General features: G+C 40.2%; 1 protein-coding gene across 1 annotated transcript; it reads right to left on the reverse strand.

Annotated features, from left to right (window-relative positions):
- Window positions 1-3,237: 3,237 nt before the first annotated feature.
- Window positions 3,238-14,180, reverse strand: LOC134821975 (microtubule-associated protein 4-like). Its single transcript, XM_063832810.1, has 7 exons — window positions 14,118-14,180; window positions 13,627-13,771; window positions 11,132-11,220; window positions 8,551-8,668; window positions 5,879-5,936; window positions 5,305-5,415; window positions 3,238-5,096 (listed from the first exon to the last, which is right to left on the reverse strand). Exons 1-7 carry the CDS (start codon window positions 14,163-14,165, stop codon window positions 3,566-3,568), a joined length of 2,100 nt encoding a protein of 699 aa, XP_063688880.1. The 5' UTR covers window positions 14,166-14,180; the 3' UTR covers window positions 3,238-3,565.
- Between the last annotated feature and the right edge of the window lie 747 nt (window positions 14,181-14,927).

A 14,927-nucleotide genomic window follows, 5' to 3' on the forward strand; every position in this document is an offset into this window, starting at 1 on the left:
TCTAAGTCAAAAATTTTCAGAGTCAAAAATTTTCAAAGTTTTCTTGGAAAATACTTTTGTTCATGTTTCATGCTACCCTGATCATTATGAGCCAGTTCAATATACGATTTTGGACTCGAGGGTTCCCCTTTGTAATGCGATCTCGGAAGGCAGGCCTCCCTTTCGCAATACGAGCTCGGAAGCGTGAGCTCTGCTTTCAGAGGTACGTATCGAGAATGACTCGGACCGAAAATTTTCTAAGTCAAAAATTTCCAAATTTTTTCTGGAAACTACTTTTGTTCATGTTTCATGCTGCCCTGATCATTCTGAGCCGAAAATATTTTTTTCAGTTTTCGAAGTTCAATATACGATTTTGGACTCGAGGGTTCCCCTTTGTAATGCGATCTCGGAAGGCAGGCCTCCCTTTCGCAATACGAGCTCAAAAGCGGGAGCTCTGCTTTCAGAGGTACATATCGAGAATGACTCGGACCGAAAATTTTCTAAGTCAAACATTTTTAAAATTTTTCTGGAAATTACTTTTGTTCATGTTTTACTTTTATGATACCCTGATCATTCTGAGCCGAAGATATATTTTTCGGTTTTTTGAAGTCCGTATACCTACATTCGGAAGATTGTGGATGTGATACTGATTGGTTTCATATACTAATTATAGAAAACGTGATATTTGGCCCTCATATCTAAAGTAAAATGCGCAATTTGACGCGGAAAACTGAAAAAATCGCGATTTGTCGTGAGGCCAGGATCTGACAAATCGAAATTCAGGCTTTGGCGCGAGGCGCCAAAAAATCTAGGCTGTGGCGCGAAGCGCCAAAAAAAATTTAGAATTTGGCCCCCCCCCCCCCCCCCCCCCCCCCCCCCCCCCATGAAGAAAATCATTCCTACACCCCTGCCGTTCATAATAATGTCCGTTCATTTAATGTTGGTCCAAATAAGGTCCGATAAGGTATATTATATTCTGTGTAAAATTATATTTATCCCGGTTACAATATATAATAATATTATGTTATAATGCAAGGGTCCTAGAAGTGGGAAAAAGCTTCCTTTACACCTTTAGTTTTCTCCACAACAGGAGGCATGGGAGTCGAAGCGCAACGCTTGATTAAAAAGCTTGCACAAAAGATGGAATCTCCAACGGGTCAGCACTCAGCGATATTCAGATTCATATCTTATTCTTAGAAAGCGCTTGTGCTTTGAGGTATTAAAGACAACAGTTATTTCGATAAGGGGGACAAAGGGCCCAAGTTGCGGCATAAACCAGACAATATTGAAAATTTAGATTTAAATATTGAGCCCTTTGGCTAGAGAATACTTTCTTAGATATTTTGGACAGTTTTTAATATTGGTATTGGTAATGTTAATGAATTGTAATTGATTGATATGTAATATTTAGGCCCGTGGCCATTTTACACAATTTGTGGATTTTATATATTATTACAATTTTACATTTTTATAGAATTTTTATATAGGGCCATTGCTATATTGTATATTACGTAACCGTCACTGGCCAAATAAATCCTTCAGCTTCCTGTAATTGGCTGGTTGCACTTGTGTAACAATGTGGCTGTTGGAATACACCGAAGTAAAATAAGTGTCTTGATTAAAAAAGTAGTGTTGAAAGTACAGGGTGGGCCAAAAGTCAGTACCCATACGTTGGCCTTTATAGCTCAGTCACTGAGTGCCCAATTTAAATACTTCTTTCTGGTATGACTTAGTACCACCACTGGTTCGAGGAATTTGTCAACTCGAAAAATATTCGCGTTCATTTTTTTCAAATGGAGGTTCATTTTCACATTTATTTGATAGTTTGGATAGTCGGATCAAGCTAAATAATATTGAATTGTGTTTGGCCATTCGAATTACGTTTGTCCTGAAAGAATTAGAACTGTAGCTTCTCAGATGACCGAGATATGAACCATAACGAGTTTATTCATTACGTGTGATCAGGTGATTGGTTTACCTAATCACGTGATAAGGTCCCCCGTTAACTACCCCGTTAAACATTATGGGAATTGTTAAGGGTGCCTAATTAAGGTGTCGTGTCACGGTGTCACATAATCACCCAGTCAATTTTGTTAACGAGATACAGAAAATGCTTGATAACTTCGTCATTTCTAATCCGTTTTGCCTCATGTTTTCAGATCATATGCAACATTTGATAATCTACCGTCTCTGAAAACATTAGGCGTTCAGCATGTTCAGAGAAAACAATATAGGTGTTTTAATATTGAATGGGCGTGGTCTAAAATATTCGAATTTTCAAATTTTGACGACGGAATCCTCGAACCAGTTAATACAGTATGCCATCTGCAAAGCAACAGCTCTCAAATATAAAACACGGCGGAGCTATTAAGGCCAACGTATGGGTACTGACTTTTGGCCCACCCTGTATTACAAATTTTTAATACTTTCAACACTATATATTTATTTAATTAATTTAAGGGGGCCGGGGGGGGGGGTCTTCATCAAAATTCTCTCGAAATCGACTTTATAGTTGTTTCTGATAGAGGGGAGTGATATCTATCAGCTGCTTTTGGTCCCATGGAAAAATATTGTTCCTAGCCGAAATTATCGCTGGTCTAAGGTCAGCGCTTATGTGTAATTGTATTGCGCGAGCGATTTTCAATCGCAAATTCTGAAAATCGAGTCTAGAAATCTATCTTCTCCCACATTTTTTGAGCAATCACCCTGAAACTTTAAGGATATGTTCTAGGGACCATTTAGAAGAGATTGATCATACAAAATTTTGAGATAGGCCTTTAAAAATTTTTTATTCAATTTTGAAAATCTTGGACCTCAAAAAATCGTAAAATAACGAGGTCAAAGATTTTCAAAATTGAATAAAAATTTTTTAAAGGCCTATCTCAAAATTTTGATCAATCTCTTCTAAATGGTCCCTAGAACATATCCTGAAAGTTTCAGGGTGATTGCTCAAAAAATGTGGGAGAAGATAGATTTTTAGACTTGATTTTCAGAATTTGCGATTGAAAATCGCTCGCGCAATACAATTACACATAAGCGCTGACCTTAGACCGGCGATAATTTCGGCTAGGAACAATATTTTTCCATGGGACCAAAAGCAGCTGATAGATATCACTCCCCTCTATCAGAAACAACTATAAAGTCGATTTCGAGATAATTTTGATGAAGACCCCCCCGGCCCCCTTAAACTATATTTTTAATACTTTCATTTATTCAACACTACTAGTACTATATAACAAATAATTTGAGATCATGAATACGATGTAGTTACATTGAAACGTCGAGTAAACTCCTTTTCCCTAATAAGAGCATTTTTACTTGTCGCAGTAACCGGGATAAATATAATTTTACACAGAATACATTACAACTCATAAACAATACTCCAATCCGGATTTTACAAAGATTATATACTGTGTACTACTTATATAATTATACTTATATACTTATATACACTATTATGTACTTATATACTAGTGTACCATGTACATAATATTGTATATGTAATTGTGTACAAATTCCGCAATTGATAAAATGGAATTCTAGCAATCATGTATTTTATTACACGTTCTTGTGTTATCTATAATTTCTAATCTTCGATGGCACCGGGGAGTCCACCAAAACTGTTGGCACTCGCCGTGACATTACGGACTGGAGATGAGACATCACGGACTGGAGATGAGACATCACGGACTGGAGATGAGACATCACGGACTGGAGATGAGACATCACGGACTGGAGATGAGACATCACGGACTGGAGATGAGACATCACGGACTGGAGATGAGACATCACGGACTGGAGATGAGACATCACGGACTGGAGATGTTACATCACGGACTGGAGATGGGACATCACGGACTGGAGATGAGACATCACGGACTGGAGATGAGACATCACGTACTAGAGATGAGACATCACGGACTGGAGATGAGACATCACGGACTGGAGATGAGACATCACGGACTGGAGATGTTACATCACGGACTGGAGATGGGACATCACGGACTGGAGATGAGACATCACGGACTGGAGATGTTACATCACGGACTGGAGATGGGACATCACGGACTGGAGATGGGACATCACGGACTGGAGATGAGACATCACGTACTAGAGATGAGACATCACGGACTGGAGATGAGACATCACGGACTGGAGATGAGACATCACGTACTGGAGATGTTACATCACAGACTGGAGATGGGACATCACGGACTGGAGATGAGACATCACGTACTAGAGATGAGACATCACGGACTGGAGATGAGACATCACGGACTGGAGATGAGACATCACGGACTGGAGATGAGACATCACGGACTGGAGATGAGACATCACGGACTGGAGATGAGACATCACGTACTGGAGATGTTACATCACAGACTGGAGATGAGACATCACGGACTGGAGATGAGACATCACGGACTGGAGATGAGACATCACGGACTGGAGATGAGACATCACAGACTGGAGATGAGACATCACGGACTGGAGATGAGACATCACGTACTGGAGATGAGACATCACGGACTGGAGACGTTACATCACGGACTGGAGACGTTACATTACGGACTGGAGACGTTACATCACGGACTGGAGATGAGACATCACGGACTGGAGATGAGACATCACGCACTGGAGATGAGACGTCGCTGGTTGGAGAGGTGATGTCGCGGGTTGGAGAGGTGATGTCGCGGGTTGGAGAGGTGATGTTGCGGGTTGGAGAGGGGATATCGCGGGTTGGAGATGTGATGTCGCGGGTTGGAGATATGGTGTCGCGGGTTGGAGATGTGATGTCGCGGGTTGGAGATGTGATGTCGCGAGTTGGAGATGTGATGTCGCGGGTTGGAGATGTGATGTCGCGGGTTGGAGATGTGATGTCGCGGGTTGGAGATGTGATGTTGCGAGTTGGAGAGGTGATGTCGCGGGTTGGAGAAGCTACGATGATCTTGCTTTCACTACTATTAGTTTCAAAAGCAGGTCCCGGTATTGGTGATTTAGGAGGGATTTCGTCGGTATCATAATTATTCTTCACTATTTCAACATCAGTTAACATCTTAAGTTCCAGCTTTGAGTTGAAATAGTTTGGTGACAGTTCCTTCAAGTTTTTGCTTGGCCTGAAAAATTTAGTATTATATTAATTTACAATTAAGAACTGTAGCATTGAATAATGTATTAGTTTTATGTGTATCTGCATTCTTATGGCAATTAATTTGGAATTGAAGCTGACAGCTCTAGAGTCAATAAACAATATAATGGATTGACAACTAAAACCACTATCAAGAGATTAGGTATGAGAAGTAAAGTGGATATTGGATAACTCACTCCAGCTTGCAAGTCTTGTAGATTATATGGATTCTGTCTTCAGGAATGAGTAGTTTTAGAGACAAAATAAATGAGAGCGATTCAGCGAACATATCCTCTTTCGGGTGTATCCTGAAAAGAAGGGGGCATCACTTATTTGTTAGTATAAAGGTCCGGAATATGGAAAAGAGCCCACAGTAATCTGATACAGATGACCAGAGCATAGAGTAACATACTCGGATCTGTAGATCAAACGAGGTTGCAAGAACCAAATAATATTTTAAAATCGTTAATAGACGATAATAATATCTAATATCAGTATATATATAATACAGTAATTAATAGGCGGCAATATTATAGTAAGTAATAGGCAGTAATAATACTGCCAGTCAATCAAAGACATGCAGCGAGGGTCTTAAACGCGCGTCTCCGAAACACTAGACTGAATGAAAGAGACAGAAACTTGTATTATAAACAAGTTTATGCGCGCTACACGAGCTCTTCATTTTATATGTGACCGAAAATGGTGTTCCCTCTAAATAAGATAAAGTGATAGCTGTGAATGTGAGTAACCCAGTTGCTATAGAAACAGTACCTGTACACAGTGTCGTATCCCTGGAGTTCCTCTGACTCACTGTCACTTTCCTCATTATCTGTAGAGCAAATTATCGTCAGACTTCATTTTAAGAAAGCAATCGCCTTACAAATAATTCAAACATTTTAATCTCTCACGTCAAATGGTAAACATAATATTATATATGATATATTTAAAGGACAACATATATTAAATTCATTATTGTGACGGTACATTAGAACTAGACAGAAACAAAGTGTGAAGGGCCTGAATGTGGTAAGTATGATGAATATGTAATATTGTAATATGTGACTCTTACTTGACTCCAAAATTGCCCCCCTTAGATCGACGACTCTTGTCCGAATTTGGAGCACAATTCACATATATTATACTAGAAACCCGCCGCTAGTCGAAAGCTTTGTTCGAGGAAATTTTAAGCATCAGTTATGTTTTAATTTCTCTTCATCATATAGCCCCAAAACGATACTTTTTACCGCATCAAAAAATTTCAATCACAACCAAAGTTATAAATATATATAGGTATATAGCGTCATGAGGGTAAATGTGAGCTAGTTGTGAAATTCTGACGTAGCATACAGCATAACACCGCGCGTTGAAATCCGCTGTAGTCGAAAATTTTATTAAAGGACACTATAAGGGAGCGAATTTATCGTTCGAATTTATCGGTCATCGCTAGTCAATGGTCAAACAATCCAACAAATATGCTTTAGTTCCCGAACCCTGCTTCACTGAAAATATATGAATTACACATTTGAATCATTTCGGTAAATGTCAGGTCCCTCATCGTCTCATTTGATAGATCTGTTCAAATTGAAGTTTTTACGTATGAAAGAATTGTGATAAATAAAAAAGGAAATTTGTGCTGAATGAAATTGGTAAAATGACATAATCTATCAAATGACTCAACACTTGGGACGTTGAGTATAGATTTAACCTGAGTTACAAATGTGAATAAATGGATATAGGTTGGAAAAACGTTAGAATTATTATTATTATCGTTATATAAAAATATTATATAACAATTGATTAATATCTATAAATAGATAGGAAGAAGTCACTGTACCGGTTGGACAAATGACTCAACACTTGGGAAGTTGAGCGTAGATCCTAAATCAAATAGGTTAATAAATGGATATTTACGTAGGTTGACAAAACGTTAATTCAAAATTATTATCATTATATGAAATTATTATATGAAAATTGATTGCTATGAAAATAAGTAATAGCTAGTTATGAAGACAATCCTTGAACACGGGATTCTTTGCAATATTGCCCCGACTTGACAGCACCAAGATATCCTTAGACTGGATCTCTTCAGTATGGATGAGGAAATACCGTTTCTACCTTGACCCGGAACTATTGGGAGGCACTGTTTGAAGTCCCCCGACATTACCACAGGTATCCCACCGAATGGTTTGCACACTTTCCTTATGTCCTGGAGAGTACGATCGACTGCCTCAATGACCATTTTGTTTAGCATCGTAACTTCATCTATGATGATAATATGCGTATTGCATAGGAGATCTGAAAGGCTTGTTCCTCTGTTGATGTTACACATGAAGAAACCCGCTAGTCGGAAGCTTTGTTCGAGGAAATTTTAAAAATCAGTTATGTTTTAATTTCTCTTCATCATATAGCTCTGTTATACTGTAGACATAATGGAATTTATCTAACAATGGCGACAGCGTTGTTAGTATTCGGATTCCCAAAACGATACTTTTTACCGCATCAAAAAATACCAATCACAACCAAAGTTATGAATATAAGTCATAGCGTGAGCGTAAATGTGAGCTAGTTTTGAAATTATGACGTAGCATACAGCATAACAACGCGCGTAGTTAAGATGTTTTTGCTCGCGCACGTGCATTTTAACGTTGCTACGCAACAGCGCAGTAAACCTTTGCTAAAATAACGACATTATTCTAACGGTTATTTTACCTCACTTCCGACGTTAATTATAAAAAATCTAAAGCCTAAATCAAAATTCTAAGAATGCTATAGCCTATTCCTATCCTTTTTCTACAACCCTGCTAAAAATGGCGAGGTTTCAACTCCATTTGCGAGCTGGGTTTGGCATCACCAGAGGGTCATTTTGAGGTCGATTTTCGGTGTTTTTTCTTCTATGTCCCCGTTGCCGGGGAAATTTCGTCAAGTTTAAAATATAATATAGATATAACTCATTAAAACACTACAAATCTATAACATTTATTGAGGACGTTACAGAAGGAATTAATTTAATTTAGTTTGAGGAGTCCTCACTCTCCTCACGACCAACAATAACGTTTCTCTTGTCGCTGATATGTATACTAAACATCTGGTAGGTTATTATGTTATGACGTCGTGTTTAACAGCGTCTACAGCAGGGTGTCAGAATTATTGGCGTGTTTGAAATTTTATGTGTATTTTATGATGAAATCAATATTTTTCGAGGGTCGTAACTTTACTTCTGAATATCAAAATTACAAAATTCAAAAACTGGTCTATAGACAATCGTCTGAACTTTTTCTTATATTCAGAATTTTGTGTTGATGTACCTCAAAACCCATAATTTAGGCTGTTATTTAAAGGGTCATCCCTAATCATGATAATGAGCTCCTCTCAGAATTTACACTTAATCGATATACCTGCAGTTTTCGGACACAAGTGATGCTATCGTCAAAATCATAACTCACCTCTTATCTTGCTAAGACGAAGTCGGAAGTAGCGATGTTCGCTGTCTCCCCTCCATCTGTATCCCAATCCTTTCGGTTTCGGTTTCACTTTCACTATTCCATGGTCTGTAGTTTCACTCTGAAGGTGATAACATTTAGTTTTCATTCCATTGGATTTTATTTCACCTAATGATGTCGAACTGGTTGTTATGCATTATATGAACATAACATATTACTAACCATTAAACCATGGTATCTGATGACTAAACAACGACGGACAATGGAATTAAAAACTCGTACGAGATAACAATTTAACCGCCTGACTGAAACATGTGTCCTACTTACTAATTTAAGTAAACACATTCTCCGACGTTACTTGTTAAACAGTCCTCTTAATTTTATGGCTTAGTTTTAACTGCTGAGGTTTTACACACGTCTCAAGCCTGGTGACGTCACGTGAGGGAGTGTGACGTCACACTAACTGCCACACTAACCATCTGTTGTTTTAGTTAACTGCTGTGTTAAATGCTGAGGAAGTTGTTTTACACACGACCATCTTGTTTTAATTCTAAATGAAAAGCTCGAATAACCAAAACATCATTAATAACATTATATAAGGATGTCTTCCCTTTCTTCGTCATTATCATCAATACTCAAGAGTGTTTTTGTAAACCCCTTTTATTGCTTCTTCTTTTTAAAGAAGCTGTGCCAATTATTTTAACGTCCCATGATTTTTCAATTATTTTAACGTCCCATGTTTTTTTGCCAAAGCCTATTTTACCACTATTTTACCACTATTTTACCACTATTTTACCACTTAACTCCCTAGCATGGTATTCAACATGAAGAAGATGTTTATTTTAGCACTATTTGTTACATGTGCTGTAGCTAATGATGATGATGTACTTGTAGTCTCTTGTGAGCACAAAGGATTAGTTTACAACGCAGGGGACACGTTTAATGACGATTGCCACACTTGTTTATGCACTATGCAGGGGACAGCTATCTGCCTGGCTTGTGATGATGATAATGTCACTATCTGTAACTACAAGGAAGTGGTGTACAGCGCAGGAGACACATTTAAAGATGATTGTGACACTTGTAGGTGTACGCAGAGAGGGACGGTTGTGTGTACTAAGAGGGCTTGTGACGAGGATATAATAGCTATATGTGATCACCAAGGGGAGGATTAGTACCTTGGGGTGACGTCACGTAAAGGAGGGTGACGTCACACTCCCTCACGTGACGTCACCAGGAGTAGTGACGTCACCAGGCTTGTGACGAGGATATAGTAGCTATATGTGATCACCAAGGGGAGGATTAGTACCTTGGGGACATGTCACGTGAGGGAGTGTGACGTCACACTCCCTCACGTGACGTCACCAGGAGTAGTGACGTCACCAGGCTTGTGACGAGGATATAATAGCTATATGTGACCACCAAGGGAAGGATTAGTACTTTGGGGACATGTCACGTGAGGGAGTGTGACGTCACGTGAGGGAGTGTGACGTCACATTCCCTCACGTGACGTCACCAGGAGTAGTGACGTCACCAGGCTTGTGACGAGGATATAATAGCTATATGTGACCACCAAGGGAAAGATTAGTACTTTGGGGACATGTCACGTGAGGGAGTGTGACGTCACATTCCCTCACGTGACGTCACCAGGAGTAGTGACGTCACCAGGCTTGTGACGAGGATATAGTAGCTATATGTGATCACCAAGGGGAGGATTAGTACCTTGGGGACATGTCACGTGAGGGAGTGTGACGTCACACTCCCTCACGTGACGTCACCAGGAGTAGTGACGTCACCAGGCTTGTGACGAGGATATAATAGCTATATGTGACCACCAAGGGAAGGATTAGTACTTTGGGGACATGTCACGTGAGGGAGTGTGACGTCACACTCCCTCACGTGACGTCACCAGGAGTAGTGACGTCACCAGGCTTGTGACGAGGATATAATAGCTATATGTGATCACCAAGGGGAGGATTAGTACCTTGGGGACATGTCACGTGAGGGAGTGTGACGTCACACTCCCTCACGTGACGTCACCAGGAGTAGTGACGTCACCAGGCTTGTGACGAGGATATAATAGCTATATGTGACCACCAAGGGGAGGATTAGTACCTTCGGGACATGTCACGTGAGGGAGTGTGACGTCACCAAGATTAGTGACGTCACCAGGCTTGTGACGAGGATTAGTACCTTGGGGACATGTCACGTGTAATGACACCTGCTCAAGTATTGTCAGTTCCAGATAGCTTGTTGAACTCTTTTATTATTTTTCTACATAATTTTATGTATTCATGATTTTTTAATTGTTCGATGTATACTATTTTTGACAATATAAGATCGTTTGCAATTCAGTTATTATATTTTTGTTTTAATATTAATACAAATATCTTTTTCAAGCATAAGTTTCAAGTACTTTGTGATATTTAAGTTCATTCCTGGGATGTTCAGATAAAACACTGTCGAGTTTAAATTTTATATTAACAATGGTAAATTACAGGATTTTAATTCATTATAATCCCTTTAGTTGTTAACGAAATTGAAATAAGCACCAAGCAATATACTTAATTAAAACATGTCAAACCTCAAGTCCTTTAGCGTAAACATAAAACATCTGATCTGTTTGCATACTTTCTACGATGATCTTCTTCTGAAAGTCTTTTATACAGTTCTCTGAAACAAACATAAGTTGGTTTCTTACCAAGCAAAAAAATTAAAGGAAAAAAAGGTCGCATAGAAGAAGTTGAAAATTTGTTTTATTTATCCATTATTAAAGATAACGTTAACTGGCACACAAACTAGCACACTTACTGGAACACTAACTGTCACACTAACTGCAACACTAACTGACACACTAACTACCACACTAACTGCCACACTAACTGCCACACTAACTACCACACTAACTGCCACACTAACTGACACACTAACTACCACACTAACTGCCACACTAACTGCCACACTAACTGCCACACTAACTGCCACACTAACTGCCACACTAACTGCCACACTAACTGCCACACTAACTGCCACACTAACTGCCACACTAACTGCCACACTAACTGCCACACTAACTGCCACACTAACTGCTACACTAACTGCCACACTAACTATCACACTAACTATCACACTAACTGCCACACTAACTGCCACACTAACTGCCACACTAACTGCCACACTAACTGCCACACTAACTGCCACACTAACTGCCACACTAACTGCCACACTGACTACCACACTAACTGCCACACTTACTACCACACTAACTGCCACACTAACTGCTACACTAACTGCCACACTAACTGCCACACTAACTGCCACAATAACTGCCACACTAACTGCCACACTTACTACCACACTGACTGCCACACTAACTACCACACTAACTGCCACACTAACTGCCACACTTACTACCACACTAACTGCCACACTAACTGCTACACTAACTGCCACACTAACTGCAACACTAACTGCCACACTGACTGCCACACTGACTGCCACACTAACTGCCACACTAACTGCCACACTAACTATCACACTAACTATCACACTAACTGCCACACTAACTGCCACACTAACTGCCACACTAACTGCCACACTAACTGCCACACTAACTACCACACTAACTGCCACACTAACTGCCACACTAACTGCCACACTAACTGCCACACTAACTGCCACACTAACTGCCACACTAACTGCCACACTAACTGCCACACTAACTATCACACTAACTATCACACTAACTGCCACACTAACTGCCACACTAACTGCCACACTAACTGCCACACTAACTGCCACACTGACTACCACACTAACTGCCACACTTACTACCACACTAACTGCCACACTAACTGCTACACTAACTGCCACACTAACTGCCACACTAACTGCCACACTAACTGCCACACTTACTACCACACTGACTGCCACACTAACTACCACAATAACTGCCACACTAACTGCCACACTTACTACCACACTAACTGCCACACTAACTGCTACACTAACTGCCACACTAACTGCCACACTAACTGCCACACTAACTGCCACACTGACTGCCACACTGACTGCCACACTAACTGCCACACTAACTGCCACACTAACTATCACACTAACTATCACACTAACTGCCACACTAACTGCCACACTAACTGCCACACTAACTGCCACACTAACTGCCACACTAACTGCCACACTAACTGCCACACTAACTGCCACACTAACTGCCACACTAACTGCCACACTAACTGCCACACTAACTGCCACACTAACTGCCACACTAACTACCACACTAACTGCCACACTAACTGCCACACTAACTGCCACACTAACTGCCACACTAACTGCCACACTAACTGCCACACTAACTGCCACACTAACTGCCACACTAACTGCCACACTAACTGCCACACTAACTGCCACACTAACTGCCACACTAACTACCACACTAACTGCCACACTAACTGCCACACTAACTGCCACACTAACTGCCACACTAACTGCCACACTAACTGCCACACTAACTACCACACTAACTGCCACACTAACTGCCACACTAACTGCCACACTAACTGCCACACTAACTGCCACACTAACTGCCACACTAACTGCCACACTAACTGCCACACTAACTGCCACACTAACTGCCACACTAACTGCCACACTAACTGCCACACTAACTGCAACACTAACTGCCACACTAACTGCCACACTAACTGCCACACTGACTGCCACACTAACTGCCACACTAACTGCCACACTAACTGCCACACTAACTGACACACTAACTGCCACACTTACTACCACACTAACTGCCACACTAACTGCCACACTAACTGCCACACTAACTGCCACACTAACTGACACACTAACTGCCACACTAACTGCCACACTAACTGCCACACTAACTGCCACACTAACTGCCACACTAACTACCACACTAACTGCCACACTAACTACCACACTAACTGCCACACTAACTGCCACACTAACTGCCACACTAACTACCACACTAACTGCCACACTAACTGCCACACTAACTGCCACACTAACTGCCACACTAACTGCCACACTTACCATCTGCCCAGTCAGTAAGTTGAGCATGGTAGAAGTATCCCTGTCTGACCTCTTCCTCCTTGTCCTCCTCCACTAGCTCCTTATCTCTGTGTCTGATCGTACCATGCTCCAGATCCAGTAGTTTTGGAGAGTACAGTAGATGGTTCTGAGTGATCATTGTCAGATAGAGAGTGGTATTAATATCAGTAACAATGAAATGAAGCATTACATCATAGTACGTAGTCAGGGTATTGACTGTTAATTTGGAACAATCAAATATTAGTGTTTTATTTCCTAGAAGCCTTGTCCTTCACCAATATTTCACGGTTGTGACTGAATCAGTGAGGTCGGTGAGAGTGACACAAGTCGTAATCAATTTACTGAAAGCTGTATATCCGGAGAAAACTTTCATGGAAATGGAATCAAATCTTTTTAAATGTCCTACATTTTAGGACAATTTCAAATATACAAACTCAAATGTATATATACTTCACATTGAAACATTACAATACCTCATTGCTTAAGCCAAAAGTTCGTTCTTTTGAAGCTCCGATGCCCATATCATTCTATAAAAAGTAAAATAAGTAAAGTAAATGTTAGTGTATTATTAAAAATCCCAATAGATTTTCAGTTCCTTGCATGTAACCAACATGAGAGGCAAGCAATAATTCTTTTGCTGACCAGAAAAAAGAATTTGTTAGTGATTTTTTTCCATTTCACAATTTTGAAAAAATGTTAAGTGAGAAAAGACATTTTTATTATTTATCACCAATTCAATACACAACAAATAAATATATATCCGAATAAACTTGATTTAGAAGTAAATGATACAAGTATGCTAGTGTGGGTCTGACCGCCACTCACAAAGGTTACGAATGGTCGTTTTTGCAGAAAAACGATAATTTTGGAGAACGAGGTAGATGGGCCTGAATATATGTCGTCAGTGCTTATTTACTTCTGTCCGTTACCATTGCAAGATTCTTTTATTAATATTATTTGTTCATGTCTCATTTCCATCCAAGATAAGAAGATATGATTGATGCGCATAAAGCTGTCTCAAAGCATAGTGCCTGTTCATGTTGCACTGACCCCACTTCTTAAACGAATAAGAAATACTTAACGTGTTTGTTTAAACTGAAGAAGATGGCTCACTGACCAGCACTGTCCTTGTAGTGACACGTGATGCCCATATAAGGAGTTGTCCTTGAGTTCAGCTTCAGCAGCTCCCGAGGTGTAATCTTCCTTTATTTTGTTAGCACAAGCACGTCACAAGCACACCACAAGCACACCACAAGCACACCAGCACACAAGCACGTCACAAG

This window comes from Bolinopsis microptera, chromosome 10, assembly GCF_026151205.1.
Source record: "Bolinopsis microptera isolate Bmic1 chromosome 10, MBARI_Bmic_1.0, whole genome shotgun sequence".
Classification (NCBI taxonomy): Eukaryota; Metazoa; Ctenophora; class Tentaculata; order Lobata; family Bolinopsidae; genus Bolinopsis; species Bolinopsis microptera.

Bases quoted from the DNA above. Each gene is read 5' to 3' on its own strand.
- LOC134821975 (XM_063832810.1), bottom strand. From the start codon at position 14,165: ATGGGCATCGGAGCTTCAAAAGAACGAACTTTTGGCTTAAGCAATGAG. The intron at 11,221-13,626 runs GTAAGTGTGGCA...TGTTTGTTTCAG, and splicing joins ACTTACTGACTGGGCAGATG to AGAACTGTATAAAAGACTTT. The intron at 8,669-11,131 runs GTTTGACATGTT...TATCACCTTCAG, and splicing joins TTTACGCTAAAGGACTTGAG to AGTGAAACTACAGACCATGG.